Genomic DNA, 17,182 nt, shown 5'->3' on the forward strand with positions numbered 1-17,182 from the left:
TTTCCCTTTACTTCATCCTCTATGTCCTTTCATGCCCCTAAGTTTTACTTTACACATGTCATAACAAAATCCATAATTTTGGCCCCAAAACTTGCCCTTGACTTCTACATGAGTTTGACTTATACACAAGTATATATGGTAGGCTCTTGCCCATGCAAATTGATCATCTAATGTGACCAGTGGGTGCATTCAGTAGAACTCTATTCAGGCATTATTTAGTAGTTAAACACTCCAGGAGGGAAAGGTGCTAGTTATTGTTCTCCTCACATGGAGAGTAACAGTCTGAAGAGAGCATCTTCTACAGTTGGATAGAAAAAATATGTATGACAGGGCCTTGCATATATAACATTATATGGCTGGCAACCTGTGAGGGTTATACATATATGGAAGTTTCCCTTACATATGTCTCTTTTTGGCCATCATTCTGGCAGGGAGATTGCTAGATTTAAGGTTGGGATCCTATGGATAAAACCGTTTGTGCAATGGACCCTAGCATGAAAAACACTCATGCTATGGCCCATTGCACAAACAATTATTTCAGGGCTCGGAAAGAGAGGAATTCAGGAACATCTGGCATGAATGAAACAACAGCAGTGAGAGGTGGTGGGCAAATTCAGACAGCTCCAACATGCAGATACTGCCACTGCAAGAGAATGATGTACTATCTAGCATGTTCCTCCCTCTGGCTGTTATACCAGTGCCTGGCTCCTGCACAGATAGTTTTCTAAGGGGCTGAACAGACCACCCCAAAGGATGGCCTGCAGCCACCTCTTTCTTCGACAGATCAGGCCTGTGACAACTACATGCTGCAGATCTGGCCTTTCTGCGGTGCAAAAAGTAGCTGTAAAAAGTGGTTTTGCGTCACGAAAAGGGCGTCACAGCTGCCAATGCCGTAGGTTTTCGGTGCTCTTTGGGTGCTGTGTCAACTGGATGAAGCACCAGAGGAGCATTGTGATGCCACCCACCGTGCGGTCAAGCATGCAGCATCACGCCAGTATGGGGGAAGAGTCGGGGTGTGCATCGTGCAAATGCCAAATCCCCTTTCCACTCCAATGCCAGCCTTTATTGCCGGTCTGTCGAGGCTGTAAGCCATCCATACAATAATGGCTTGGCTCTCTGGGCCCTAGACAATGTGGAAATAACTAATGCAAGGTGTATTCTATGTGGTCACCTCCTTCTCTGATGATAGCAGTGGGGACAGTTACAGCAGTCAATGTTCCCACTCAACCAGGACTGTGTAGGCTACACTCCAAACTGTAAGCAGAATTCAGTGGTGTTCACACTGGCAGTTTGTGGTCAGAGGAGCAAGGTGCCCCCTCCTGTTTCAGACCACAGGCTGCTCATGGGTATTGAGATGCCATAGCTATCTCACAGTAGCATCTCATTGGCTATGTTTCTAGGGAGAGCGTCTCAACTGAAATTGTGAAGGTAAGTGTCTCCCTGCTTGATCTATGAGCCACTAATGCTACTTCACATGAACATGGAATCATTTACTGGGGGTCACTAGTTTTTAAGCTCACAATGATATTTCAGTTCTTTGTATTTTATGGAAACCTTACTCTGGAGGGATCCCTAATTCTGAGAAAAGTATTTTGGAAGCTGCGAGGGACGGCTTTAGGTGGCATCACTGGATGGGGGAGAAGTTATAGATGAAGGCAAAATGTGGTGTTTCGATGATGCATGAAGATGTTTTAGAGAGCTTGGCCTAGCTGATGAAGGTGGAGTAGGAAGGAATTTGGGTTCCACTTTAGCCAGCAAAACTAACTGGTACATCATTGAGTTGGTAAAGAACAGGAAGCCTAAAAGGCCTTAAGTTCAAGCAGAGTATCCTCATGTGCTGGTCAAGACTATGGGTGAGGTGAAATTCATTTTTAATGAGAACTTTCCTAATTCACATTTCTGATACCAATACATAATTGAAATGCAGTTATATTTCACTATGTATGCTCCTTCAGATTTTGAAGGTGTTGCCGAATTAAAAAAAATATTCAGGAAAACAGTGACTTCAAGAAAATGAAATTGCTTGTAAAATGGACGTATTAGGCAAAATACATTTTTTGGAGGAAATGAGCACCAAACCAATCTGATGTGAGAACAGAATAGAATGAAGTAGAAACTGCTTTGTCTATGGTGAAGATTCCCAAACAGCTATAATGCTAAATCGCAACAACCTGAACTAAAAAAAAACCCTGAAAGAAGAAACAGAGACATCAACCGTAGCTCAGTTATAAGATGTTTCTTTTTAGAATTCAAGCTTACACAGTAATCTATGCCCACTATAGTCATAATTACATATTAATATCTGCATACAAAAGCTATGTAAAAATTATATTCTTCCCCCAAATATACAAATTTTCTCTTCAGATAGTTTAAAACATTTGTGATCACATACTTTAATAAGGTTTAGGCTGGAAAAATATTACCCATCTAGCATATCACTTAACACTGTTTAAATGGGATCTCCCCCCCCCAACAAAAACCTATCCCAGAATCCTCAGCCTGTGTAATTTTATAAATCCATGTAATTTCAAACTTAGATTCAGGGCATGAATACAAATAATAAAAAAGGCCGAATCCAAAAAAACCCAACAGAATCCATTTTTCTTAATTTTGAAAATAATGGAATATTACAGCAGAGGAACAAATGTCATTTTGAAGAGTTTAAAAAATGGAGACATAAGGAAACAGACAAACAAAAAAGTAAAAGGAAGAAACAGTCACTCATTCATGCCCTGATATGATCTTATCTAACACTAGTTCAGTTGTGAAATTAAATAAAGTGTCTTTTTAATGTTAAACATTGTGCTCAGTAATTTACATCAATTCCATCTACACGGGGATGTAGATTTACATTTGATTGTCTTGTGCATAAATAAGGGTTAGCTTTATAAAATTAGGTAAACTGTGCAAATAGACAGTCACAAACAGCTTAATACCTGCACAATATTGCTTTCGAAGGCGACATTGTTGAATGTGGATTGATACACACAAGCAATGCAGACTTTGCATTTGCTAACATTTATACAACACAGTAAAAACTTTGTGAGAAAGGCTAAACCTTTTTTTTGTCATTGTGAACTGGTTTTTTTTTTTTTTTTGGTGTGTTTCATAAAAAAAGCAGTATTATTTCATTTCAAAATAAATGTGCTCACTTTGTTTTGACTCTTTTACGTGGAAAATAAACCTCTACCACTCTAGGATACTGTGTTTCTATAAAAATTTATATAAGGGTCATATCATAGTAGTATCAAAAGGAAATATCTGATAAATCTATTTATCTGCATAAAATTACAACAGGACAAATCAGAGCTTCTCCTGTATGTCTTGCTGTTTCCAATGTTGCAAAAAGGCAGGCAAAGAACACTTATTTGTTAAGATATCATGAATGATAACACAGTGTTGTCTCATTAACCTCGACAGTTTGAGGCAAGGGACTATTGTGGAACATAAGGCTGAGAGATAGTGACTTGCCCAAGGTCACTCAATAGGTCCTTAGCAGAGCTGGGAAATAAACTCAGATGTTGTTTACCCCGTCAGTCTTAATTCTTTTCATATGGACAACCCTGGCTTTCAATGAAAGCTAGACTTAATGGATCCCCCTTGGTTTTGACTCTTAATTGCTGACGAGGGAAAAAGGGTTAGCCTTACAAGCATTGGCTACATCTGAAAAACATTAATAGTTGGTTTTGCGTATGATTTATGCAGCAAGTCAATATGACACCTACATGTTAAGAGTTCCATAGCATAAACTTTGTCACTAACAACAACATGCTCTTCCTGTGGTCAATAGCGTTGATTAGGCAGATTTGCAAAACAGTAATCTTCTTTATGATTCTGTTTTGGTTGCTTCTTTCCTTCTGTGCTGCAGTGGAGCAATTATTTAGCACATAGATAATCACAAATGTCCAGTGTCTAATTCTGACATCTATATTTTGGCACAGTGTTGGTAAATGCTTTTAGAAATGGATTATCTCACTTTAAAACACATCATAAAAAATTACAGAACTCAGTTGCGACATAAACCCAATGCAGCTTAAATACCTGTGGTTCAGAGCAAGAAACATGACATATCCTTTTGTAAAAAATAATGAACAACAAATTTGTATGTAGAACATTCCACTGCTACTACACCTAGGAGCAGAAAGCAAAATTGAGAGCACCATGAACAAGTTGAACTAATGTAGTGGAGTAAAAATTCAGGTCTGTTGTGATCACAGTAAAGGCCCACCCCATGTGGAATTAATACTGGGCATAGGGCTTACAACTGTGAGTAGTTACATTGCAAGCCACTACTCAGGAATATTATTTGATCGAGCTTACCTATAATCTACAACCCTTATACAGGACTGTAAACTATGTTAAGATAAAAAGACAAACCTGTGGGATCCAATTGTAACATAAGTCCCAGCTCTGCTTGCTCTCTTTCTCTCTCTGGTGTAAATGGTAAGGGAAACCATTGAAAGTCAGTGGAGTTACAAATATAAAACTGGAGTGACTAAAATCAGAACAATTGCATTTTCCAAGTCAAGCCTCTCAGAGATGAACAATGGCTATTGAGTTGTGATGGATGACTAATAGAAATGCACCTTAGTGAGTGAGTGTTCATGTCACACAGCATGCACTGCTGAACAACTATCCTCCTTATACATGTGAGATGGGAAGGAGAATATTTGACCAACATCAAAACAACAGGAAGTTTTTGTACTGTCTTTACAACAATTTCTCCCTGAACTCTGATTGAAACCAGCTCTTCAAGCTGCACCTTGTCCTATTAAGAAAATGGCTTGCAGGAGTTAAATCCTACATTCTGCAGTGGCTTAGATTTAGAATACTGAATAGCAAACAGCTAACACAATTTAAGTGCCTAGCAACTTATTATATTGTTGTACAATGACTCTTACGATTTTCAGTGTCATCAAAAGTTCTTGTGTCTGAAATAGCTTCTTGTTCGCTTCAACGATGGGAATGCTCTAAGAACTGGGGGAATTCCTCCTGACTTATTAGGGAAGGGTGGGAGGATGGGCAGGCAGATCCCTAGCTGTGCATAAAACAATGGGAAAAGCTATGGTGCTCCACTTGTAACAGAACCAATAGTTTGGCTCCAAAGATTTCTTTCTTTCAATAGGAGGAATGGTTGCACACAGCCCTCTGGACTGTGATTGTTACTTTACTTTGAAGAAAGTCTCAATGATTGCAGTGAAAGCTCAGGGCCAAACTAGCTGAGACATTAAAGAGACATTTCCAGATGCCTCTTTTTTAGGGTGCAGTCCTGCACACACTTACAAAAATAAATAAAAAGCCTATAGGATTGAAACCATGAGATGAGAAGGGGGAGATTAGATCAACATCAAAATAGCAGGGAGTTTTTGTGTTTTGTTTTTACAATTTCTCCCTGAACTCTGATCTAAACTAGCACTCTTCAACATGTTTTTTGCCCACTTAGGAAAATCCCATATCACTGCATCTTTTCTCTAATGAGAAAAATAGGAGATGGTAAACAGGATAGGCCAGAAAAATTCTGCAGTGCAATGGCTCTCAGTACCCTCCGCACTTGCAGCTGATTTAAAATGATAACCAAAAAGAAAGATGAGAAATTCAACTGCAGATCTTCAGTATGTTATTTACTTGTAAGGTGAGTGTCTAGGTCAGGTACTGAAGACTTTCAAGAGATGCAGCTGAACTGAAACTGAAACAGGTCAAAAGTCCTCATTCATGTCAGTTTTGTCCCTTATTATTCCTGTATTAAATTGTATACATTTCCTGCACATAAACGTATATTGCCTGCTGGAGCTTGAATCTTCAAATCTGTATTAATGCTGAATTCAGAGAATTATATTGTACATTTCCTAAAAATTATACTGTACATCTCCCCCGAAAGAAAAAAAAAGAGGAAGAGGGAAATCTCAGGTTAGGATTGTGATGTATCTCGGTTTCTGGTATCACAAGTTAGCCCAAACTAGTTTCTGTTAAAAACAAACAAACAAGGTAACTTTGGCCAACAGGAGTATGGGCATACAAGCACAAACTCACCATAATCATCTAAAAATATTATGAAAACTAAGATATCATTATGGCCCCAAAGAAGGACAGTGACAAACAGAGCAATAAACCACCGGATGGAGTGTGGACTCAAGAGGTTTGTAATTTTTGTTAATGTTATTGGACTGCAATTTCCAGACTCCCCCAACCAGCATGGCCTCTGGAATTCTGAAAGTTGTAGTCCAAAAAGTAACTTTTTCCAAGCTCTGTGTGGACTGTATATCTTCCATGAGGAAATATTAGCAGCTGGTTCTGTAGACACACCCTGAGTACTAGTCTTTCCTTGTCCACACCTATTTCAACAGGACCTGCAACTAAGAAATGTAGGAATTTATACTGTAGCATTTCAAATCTCCTGCATTTTTCCTTACTTAAAAAGGCTATCTCTCTTACTGATGAGGGTCAGTTACATCTTCTTATATATTTGTGGTTAATATTGAAAAAAGGTAGATGACTCACAGATGTATTTGCCTGGGTAGATTGTTATCTACTGTATATATAAATTTGTTCATTTTTGAAAAGCTCCCTGAGTTGACCCAATCATATTTAAAAGACTTCAAGTATTGAAAGAAAAGGTTACTCCGGAAACCTTGCATATCTTTACACCATCAGAAGCTTATGAAACAAAAAGCATCACAAAAGCTTGCAATTATCTTCCTTGAGGCTATACCTCTCTCTGTGAGAACAGGCAATGCTCTTTATATAGTGACATCTGGGTGATCAAGAGATCACCCACCACTTTCAGCTTGCACAGCCCTACCAAACCTTTCAGCCATGAGCTGGACTTTTGAGGGGAAAGACGTTCCATGGATAAGTTTTTGATAAGTCCAATATAGGCCATTTGTTTTAGATCATATATTCTACACTGCCTTCTCTGGGATCTGTATAAAATGTCTAAAGATGTCTTCTCAAGCGACGTTATTAAGCAAGATCTTGTGCTGCCCACAAGTTGCATGTTTGCCTCCAAAAAGCAGACAAATATTATGAGTTTTTTCTCCCAGTAAATTATGGATGTGAGCTTGACAGCAAAGATTTCTGAAGTGTAGGCTTAGTTTAAAGGTTGGTTTTTTTTGTAAAAAAATAAGGCCTGTTACAAACTGCCAAAATAAAGTTGCTTTGAGTCTCTTTGGAGGCATACTATTTAAATGATGTGTGCATCCTAAGAATCTGGAAGCTGCACCAAAGCAGCACTCCAGTGGTAAGGACTGCAGTGTGGCTTTGGCGCGACCTCCGGACTCTTAGGACCCATGCATCATTTAAATAGCATGCCTCCAAAGAGACCCAAAGCAGCTTTATTTTGGCAGTCTGTAACAGGCCTAAGTCAACATTGAATCTCTAGCTTTTGAAGAAGTGTTTAAAGCATCCCCGAACCCTTCCTCTAGATGACAGGTGGGCATCTGTAGCCCTCCAGATGTTTGGGGTCTTCAGTTCCCTCTCCCCCTCCCCACTGGCTAGCCTAGCTAGGGCGAATGAAGAGTGTATGCCAAAAACATCTGAAAGGCCAAAGTAGTCAGTCCATTTAGAACAATGTTTTTGTATGCCTTGGCATTTAATTACATAGGTGATAATCAACAGGTCACAAATCAGGCATATTGAAACCACCAAGATCATTAGGCTGCATCAAGCTTTAAACAGGCCTAGAATTAAATTTCGCTTCCTACTGGAAAGATGTGATTTCTTATTTTGTCCATAGTGACAGTCTACCAGACTGCAAGATTTTCCACTGATGGATAATATAGCTCTGGATCTAGAGCTTTAGCTGTCAGTCTGGAATAGAATACACAGGCTTTGTACTCTGGAACATTTCTTGCAACAGCAGACTTCATGGTACAGTACATGCTGCTCCATGAACTTTCTGGCAAAATTTACCATGTGGCATGTGAATTGTTGATTTAGACACTCAAGCCCCAAGCCCTTTAGCTGCATGGATGCCCAATTCCTTGGCTCATGGCCTTGAGTTACAGTTGCCATAAGTGTCTGTACACAGGCATCTATCATCTTAGTTACTGATATGTCAATGCATCGCACAGAGTGAAAGGAGTCATAAAACATGCTTTGAAAATAAGCAACATTAGCTGAGCTCCCCCACTCAAAATGAGCTCCTTTCCAGAACAACACACTAAAATGGGAACAATTTGTAACAAATAGGGTATATGCTTCTGGAACTCTGTATATTAGAACAGAAATAGCAGATCTCCTAAAGTCTTTACCATTAAAACCTTTCCAAGTCATGATTCCTGCTTGCTACTGATCAGTTTTTTATTAATAAATCAATGGGAGGGAGGGAATCTTACACTCTCTCCTCTCTGCCCAGTACATCAAAATTGCCATCAGAGAAAATGGATTAAGCCCTACAGGGCACATGGATCTGCACAACCTTTAAAGCCAACCAATACAAGTGATCTTCAGAGCTGGCCCTATGGAAAATTCAGATGATAATTTCATCATCTGAGTGTTACATCCACGATGATAAAAAAAGTCACTACAAATGGATAGTAAACCACCATAGTGATTGTGGGAATGTGCTTTATATTGCTTGGATAAAGCAGGAGAGCTGAAAAGAACAGAAATTTGAAAGTAGCCTGTAGTATTTTTCTTTTTTTGGGGGGGAACTACACCTTTTCTATTATGTTTTTCCCCCCGGGAACATTTATGTGTTTTGAGCTTTCAGATAAAATCTCGCCTTTTCTTTTTTACATTGCTTTAAGCGAGACCTGGAAGCCATCTGCAAAACACTTATGTACACCTTATTCATGCTCCTCTGTACCTGATGCCTCCATTCAAAACAATACAGCAGCCTTTAAAGAATGGAATTTTCTGTCTGCCTATCAGATTCCTATATCAATAAGAAATGAATGGATTGAGGCCAAAGCTATCAGGCTCAACATGCAGAAACCAAAACCAAACCAAATCAAAAACAATAATGCAAGTTGAATGATGAATGTCTGTGTTCTAACATGATATCAAATTGGTTTGAGGAGACTTGGTATAAAGAAGAATCAGAATGTCCGTTCGTATTCTTGTAGGTCTGCCTTCCACACATGCATGCCCCAGATAAATATGGACAACAAAAGTAAATAGGAGACTTGCTTCACATTTTTGGAGCATTGCTCACCCACTAGGTTTTAAGAAAGACTGAAAGGTGCAAAAGTTTCTGATTTTTCTCAAAGTAAGAATGCAATTATGGCAATGGTGGAAAGCTTTGGCTAAATGGAAATCCATTTTCTTAAGCAGAGCCAATAATGTCTAGAATCTATCAGTATGATCAAGTGAAGGTTAGGCAAGGCTAAGGCTGCAATCCTATACAGATAATTCTGGGAATACTGTAAATCCCAATGAATTCAGTATGACTGATTTCTGTGCAGATGCATATAGGATTGCTCTGTAAGTCCTTTTGATTTCAGTTGGACTTGGGCATGACTAACGCTTGGTAGTTTGAGCCAAATACCTCATCTAGGAGGTCTCATTTCCTGAAAATGACTTAATACTGTATAAAATATGGCAGAATTTAAAAATATATTTTCCTGACACTTCCACTTATTTTGTCATCTCTCTCCAAACAGCAATGAGTGTGAGCTTGTGACCACCTGAGTGCTGGTGAATGAAACTGATTCACTTAAATTCTCATTCTCAAACTCTCCAAGGATTCACATCAAAAGGACTGAAATACACACACACAAAACACAGAAATATGCAACCATCACAAGTACCCGCTTTGAAGGGACATACTCATCCGTGCCTATTAAAAACAATTCTCCAACCAAAAACAAGGTGTAACAAAAATGGGAATGGACCATGGGGTGGGGTGGGTGGATGAATTGGGGGAGAAACACTAGGCAATGGAATGAAATGACACCCAGTAGTGCTATAAGAATTCTGAGAACCTCTCCAGTCTTTTTCTTTTTAATCCTCAAAAACTTCCAAGAACAAAGGGGGAAAGAGTTCTGTTGGGCATTCCACCTTCATGTGCAGGAAGCGGCTAGCATGACAGGCTCCAATCATTCGTAGGTCCGTCACTTTCATCAGCAGTTTTGGCCAAAAGTGTGCAATGTGGTGCTTTCTGTAATTAATATAGTGTTCAAACGCCAGGAGGAAGCCCTCTTGACACTTTTCTATCCGTTCCACACTGACGAGACCGGGGCGATCTGTATAATTTAAATGGAAAGATCAATTTTATTCAGTCACATTGGTGCAATATGCCTTAAAAAGTCCCTTCTCGGACCAACCTGACAAATTGGTTTGCTGAGTGGCTGACTCCCATTATAACTCCCAGGGAAAGACCAGTATGACAAAGCAAAGGCATTTAATAGAAGCTCAACAGATGTTTTACACAGCAATCCTATAGCTATAGTAGGATGGAAGGAGAATCCAAAGTGGGCAAACTGTCTTTATCAATGCCTTGGTAGGTTTGCATTGGCAGGGTGGAAGTCTGTTTACCACCAACTGTCTTCATGATTTTCTCACTGTCTTTCTTCCAACGGGTTGAAGCCCTGAGATTAGCAGGCTGGGACATCACCCTCAGACTCCCTCCCCATTCTTTTCACTCCCCAGAGCAAATTGAGGGAAAATTGATTTTCTTAGCAACAATGTATTAGCCCGAAAACCCCACAAAAATGTATTGTTGTGAGTTATCCCTGTTGAAATCCAAATCATTGGGGCAACTGAACAAAATACCTTTTTTCCAGTCAAGATGGAAGCTGGTAGAAATAGCCACCTGAACATTTGGATTCTCCATGGGGATGTTGCTGCAGAGACTATCCCTGTGACAGCTCACTCTACTAATTTTACTTCTGTGCCACTAGCTGTGAACTAGTGTTTTACTGCCAGTTTAAAGACATGGCAGAGGAATAGTGCTGGGGTGGAGGTTAGGTGCTGTAGATCCATGCTTCCCCTGATCTATCTCTGTATGCACTCTTACTGCCCACTCTGGGCACCAACATCCAAAAGTTGAAGAGGTTTTCACACTCAGAACCTTGTAAGAACCCACTTGCAAAGCCAGATTCCCTCCTTAGAGAAAGGACCTGGGGTGTTGTTATGGGTAGTTCCAATGATTGAATTGCCCTCCAAAGAAACGTTTTGATCCTCAATTAAATTTTCCTTCAGTCCCCAAACTTCTAGCATTGTAGCACCTTAAAACTTCAGCGGAGAATTCAAAAATATAGTTTAGGCATCCAAAGAAAATGTGCAGGCAAAATCTCCAGGGGAATGCAAACACAGCAAATATAAGAGTTCTCAGTGTGGAATGATTTTCCAGGTCTCATTCTCTGCAATGTTAGAAATTTTAAGACTGAAAGAAAATTTAACTAGAGGATTTAATTGGGGAATTCTTATTGGTGGGACAATACTCTCCTTTTGCACTGCCCCTGAGAGGGCCCTCCTTCATCTTTGTCAAGGGTGACCTGTTCTATTCTCTGGATTCTGGCATATAGATTCAGGAACTATAGATCTCCACTGACTGTTTTAATTGTAACTTTTCTGAGCATGTTCCAAACAAGTTTCAGTGAGTTTTATAAGAAGAAATTACAGAGTCCCTACTTGGCAGGATGACTCGTGATTAAGATGGCAAGTTTTTCATGCCTACCTGAAGACATCAGCAGTACAGCCTGAAGGAGGGCAACTTCTGTATCATCAAGGTTGAATGATGACAGTGACATGCCCAGGTCGAAAATGGCATCTGATACTACGCCAAGACCCCCATTTTTCAGTTGGCCTCTTGTTACTGCAATCTCCCCATTCAGTGTTAAAGTCTCACTTTCAGGGTCATAGCGTACTGCTGCTCTGAGGGACATGATCTCCATGCAACAGCCTTTCAGAAGGATTATCTGGTCTTCACATGGCAGCTGAAAAGAATTGAAATTGAGAATAAATTTTCCCAGGTAAAGAGGGGTTTTCCAAGAAACCAAACCCACAATAAAAACCAATCTCCTATGTATAGCATGCTTCTCAGGAAGGCTTTTTATTGCATACTCCCCCAGGCATCATGAAATTTTTACAGAAGTCCAGAAGACAACTAGCTCCACTTGCAACCCCCCGTGCTTCTCCACCTTTCCTTCTCCTTTTCTCACAGAAGAAAATCTGTTAAGAAGGGCAAGATGGAACAGTTGCCCAAAGCCTTTTGACTGGTAACTCTGGAAGATGTCCCCCAGGAAGGTCTCAGTTCCTTCCTTTCCTTTTTCTCATTATGACCAAAAAGATCTGCTGCAAACATCATCTTGATGATACCATCCACATGCTCCCCTGCATCCACTATCATCCACAGGGAGAGAAAGGCAAGCCAGCTCCATCAGGCCTTGCCTGAAAGAAGAGCCTTCCCCTCCTTGCACCATCATCCAGAGGGAGAGAAAGGTAAGCCATCCAGCCTGGAGGGAGTGAAATGGCAGCCCCAACACCATCGGGCCTACCTTTAAGAAACAGAGCCCTCCCTCCGGTCCATCTGCCTTGGTCCAAGCCTCAGAGGGAGAGATGAACTCCAGGACCTGATCCCCTTCCCTACCACCATTCCCTACTCCTTTTGTGTCGTGTCTTTTTTGATTGTAAGCCTGAGGGCAGGGAACCGTCTTATTAAAATGATTGTATGTACAGTGCTGTGTAAATTTACAGCACTATAAAAATACAGTAAAGCTTAATAATAATAATGCTACCTTTCAACAAGAAGGAGAATTATGTTTTTGTACGACAACTCCCAGAATCTAGCCAACATAGCTCCCAAAGCTGGGAGTTGTAGTAATTTATAATCATAATCATAATTGTAATTTTTCTCATAATCATAGTTGTAATCATAACAACAGCTCATTCAGGCTCTGGCACAGAGGTGCACTTAATACTGTACTACTCTCAAAAGGTAGTGTCTTAATGAAGTTATTTGCATTCAGTATTTTACATTAACAACAATAACAGATGTTATTAAATCAATCTTTCCACTGCCTCCCACCACAGCCCACCATCCAGAGATAATCCTTCAAGCCAGCCCATCTTGGGTTTTTTTTTGTCTTTGGTACCATTTTCTATAGAGAGCCTGTATAGCAGTTGCTGAAACGCATGTTTTGGGTTGGCTTCAGTTTAAGTTATTTTATTTTTAGTCATGCAAGGAATGGGGGTGGGAAGTCATACTTACAGCACTGACATGATGATTACATTTAATCTTAATAAAAAAGCGTTCTGAGAGGACAATGAGATCTTTCCTTAGCAGAACTGAAAGCAATGCTCCGAGGGGCAAAAAGAGTTTTTAAAATGTCATTGTCAGCGAAGGAAAACTGACATTGATTGCACTGTCATCTCCTTGCTCTCCCCACCCCCAGTTGCCAACTTTAGATGCAGTGTTTGATTCATAGGAAGGCTGACTGTTCCTATTCAGTTGGATTTTACCACATCAGGCTGAATAGCTTAGACAGGATTGGAGTCACAGGGGAATCCAGCTACAGTACTTCCATTCTTAAAGAACATGTTGCTGTTTCATCTCCAGAAAACAAAGAGAGAGGGAAAGATGGGGAGGGGGTGATAAAAGGAAAGAGGGTGAAGGGGGTTAAAACTAATTTAGGGCCCGAACAGACAGGTCAAAATAAAGCTGCTTCGGTTCTCTTTGGAGCTATGCTGTTTAAATTATACATGCATCCTAAGAGGTTGGAAGCCACACCAAAGCCACGCTCCAGGCCTAAGGACTGCAGTTTTGGCACAACTTTTGGCCTCTTAAGATGCATGTGTCATTTAAATAGCATACCTCCAAAGAGACCTGAAACAGCTTTATTTTGGCCTGTCTGTTTGGGCCCTTAGTTACCTAGAATAATCTAACTTTGAAAGGAGCACCATCACTTTAAATCAGAAGTGGGGAATGTGCAACTTTCATCTGACAACTCCAGCTAGAGTAGTCAAAGGTGTAGGATTATGGGAATCCCAGATCCAAAACCTTTGGTAGATCATATGTTCCTAAGTCTCCCTTAAAGGTGCATGTGCTACTTGGGTGAAGCCATGAGTTTATGATCTGATTGTTGAGAAGGAATGGAGTTTGAGATCAGGACAAAAGAGGATGAAGGGCCCCAAATGATTGGTTAACATTCCTTAACTAGTCAGTAGCCAGGTTGTGCCAGTCATTGGGGGGAAAATTAAACTATAGCTTTGCTGAGATAAACATCTCCATGCAATGTTTTCTGTGGGTTGTTTTTTTTTTTTTTTTTGGCAATGTGGCATCTTCAGAGGCAGCCACAGATGTTGGTGAAACATCAGGAATAAACTCTTCCAGAACTGGGCCACATAGCCTGAAAAACCCATAAAAAACTATGGATGCCAGCCATGAAAGCCTTCAATTTCACATACCCATTCATCCTTTTTATTTCTGTTCTCTACCAAATATGGAACCTGTGTGTGTGTGTGTGTGTGTGTGTGTGTGTGTGTGTGTTATTTAAGATTGGAGACAAATCTGGGTAAACGTGGTGTCAAAAATGGAACAGAATTAGTGCAATGGCCAGATATGAATTCTCATTTAGTCTGTCTTTGTGTAGTAAATGAAACAATTACCATAATTTTCTCTGCAATGTAAACTGAATGAAATAGGTGGGGCTGTTTTTTTTATTTTGTTTTGACTTCTTTTGATCAGAGAAAAATTGCAAGTGGTTTTTGTGCAATTCTATAAAATGTACATTACTGGAATCATCAAAGGCTGTTGCCTTGTAGTAGAAGCAGTAAGATTGGATGATGTGCTTGTGCTTTTGTCATCAATCAGCTTGTATACTTGTACATGTGTGTGTCCTGGGCTTCAGAAAATAAAAAAAGAACGTAATTTTGCACACAAAGGAAGAGATTTAATACAAAATCTATTTTACATAAACTGCAGAAACAGATTTTAAAACTGGCATCTTGTTCACATGCTGGAGGTAAGATCTCTAGAGAGGATTGGTGCTATCCCACTGTGCCAAGACACTGAGTCTTGGTGGCTAGATTTCTTCACATCAACTGAGAACCAAAACAGGGAGGATGACTCCAAACATACAATAAAAAAGGTTAATATGACAATAAATAATGCTATGGGAAATATAGGAGACACAGAACAACAGAAGTCTACAGTCAGTGCAACATAACTTGTATTGTGAATACAACAAACAAAATATAGTGCAACAGCTGTGTGCCACTGAAGAACTGAAATGAAGAGCTGAAATTTGATTACTCCTAAGAATTAGTTGTTTTAATGAATCATCATCAGTGACTTGATGAGAATGACATTTTCCAAAATAGTCCTGATAATCACAAACAGCATATACGTGACTCTACGGATACACCTCAGAAACGAAGGAATGAATATCAAGCACTTGAAAGATTGCATGTGATGTAATCTGTCCTATTCAGACAGGTGTTTCAATGGACTTAGATATTTCTATGACTCCACTTTCTATATCTGGTTGTAGTACTATTTATCATACTGATGCTGCCCTATAATTGCTATATAGCTATATACGTTCTTACTAGTGTCATACATTATTTAAAGTTCTCATTTGATTGTATATGCCCTTGTAAGTTATGATACTCAGCTATATTGTATTATGTATAGGCTTCTGTTTCCCTTACATTTTCCACATTACTATTTACTGTCTTTTAAACATTTTTTTGGTTATATGTTTGACAGTTCCCCTCTCTCCTCACTCCGGTTCTCAGCTGGTGTTTTACTTGTTGAAGACCTTTCTTTATTTCCTGTTTGGATTTCTTCTTTCTCTTAAGACCATGTGTAGAGGCAAACTTTGTGGTAACAACATCAAGCCAGCTGGCCTTCCTCCACTTTGCTTAACATCTAATGTGATGAAGTATTCTGGAGAACTCCAAAGCTTGCTCACTTTTTGGTGACATTTCAGATTGTGGAATGGGGTATTGCCTGACTATGGAATTTAGAGGAAATTACTCATTCTCCATCACCTCTATGCACACCCAAATTGAGGCTGATGTGATGTCTGTGTGAGAAGAGGACAACTCAAATTGTTCAAAAATAGAGAAGGGAACAGGGAGAGAGGGAAGGAAGCCCCATATGTCAGTAAGTATGGAATGGGAACATTCAGAATGCATTATGGCATTATTTGTGCCAGAGCTTTGGAATGCTACTTTTTAGACACTGGAATTATAGTTTTGAAAAGTAACGTTCAAATTCTAGGGCTTTCCTCCAACATTTTTGAAAGAGAGAACTTTTCCTGTCTCTGAAGCAGATTTGGAACTCTGGAGAATCAGTGTACCAAACTGGGGATGAGGCTCCATGGACAAATGAGGATCTCCTGGATAGGGATAGAAAAAGCTGATGGATAGGGTGTCATGTTTGTTCTTCCTCACATCGTTCATTTACTCTCTGGGAATATTTTTTTTTTGCTATACTTGCACCTATTTCTACAATGGCAGCTCAGCCTCGATGTGTTTACTATCATAGCAGGAAAAATTATTAATGCAGGGAAAACATTAAAGGAAGGAGAGCAACAGCAGCACAAATAATATGCTGAAAGATTAGAAAAATATATCTTCCAAGAATGCACCTTCTTCTTTTTATTTTTTTATGACACAGCAGTACCAGCATTAAAAATAAAGAGAGCTGGCCCAGCAGTAGAGGGCAATCTACCTATTCGAAGCAAAATCTGTTTTGGAAGGAACAGAACACTGTGTGCCTTAAAGTCTTTTCTAACTTACAGCAACCCTAAGGTGAACCTATCAGATTTGTTCAGAATAGGTTTGCCTTTGCCTTCCTCTGAGGCTGAGAGTGTCTGCATTTCCCAACATCACCCAGTGGGTTTCCATGGCTGAGCAGAGACTCTCGTATCCAGAATCATAGTCCAATGCTGAAACCATGACACCATGCTGGCTATTTCATTATATTATACAGAAACAATACATGAATGATAAGTTATTCTAGTCTATTTTTAATCCAGTAATAAAGCACTTTTCCCACTGAGATAAGGACAAGTTATGTGTGAGTCATCTTTTATTTATCCCTGAATCATTAAATATGGGCTAGGATATTATTGGGTTCATCACCATAGTTATGCTGGTGGCAGCAAGACAAAAAGGCATCAAAGAAAGAAGCAAGGAAGGTTTCAGTTATGATGGAAGGATAAGTCTAAATGCCTGGCTTTGGCAATGGGGCATGAGGATGACTAAAGAGGCACGAAAGAACTGGCTTGGA

At 39.7% G+C, this 17,182-nt stretch overlaps 1 protein-coding gene across 4 annotated transcripts in view; it reads right to left on the minus strand.

The window, feature by feature from the left end:
* Positions 1–7,294: 7,294 nt before the first annotated feature.
* The window catches only part of THRB (thyroid hormone receptor beta), a 240,343-nt gene continuing 230,455 nt past the window's right edge, over positions 7,295–17,182 (minus strand). For all 4 annotated transcript variants that reach the window (XM_042477056.1, XM_042477055.1, XM_042477057.1 and 1 more), the window contains 2 exons: positions 11,621–11,879; positions 7,295–10,184 (listed from right to left, as the gene is read on the minus strand). In XM_042477056.1, coding sequence (XP_042332990.1) covers positions 9,943–10,184; positions 11,621–11,879 — 501 coding nt within the window. In that variant the 3' untranslated portion in view covers positions 7,295–9,942. The remainder of the gene's footprint in view (positions 10,185–11,620; positions 11,880–17,182) is intronic.

This window comes from Sceloporus undulatus, chromosome 6, assembly GCF_019175285.1.
Source record: "Sceloporus undulatus isolate JIND9_A2432 ecotype Alabama chromosome 6, SceUnd_v1.1, whole genome shotgun sequence".
Taxonomy (NCBI): domain Eukaryota; kingdom Metazoa; phylum Chordata; class Lepidosauria; order Squamata; family Phrynosomatidae; genus Sceloporus; species Sceloporus undulatus.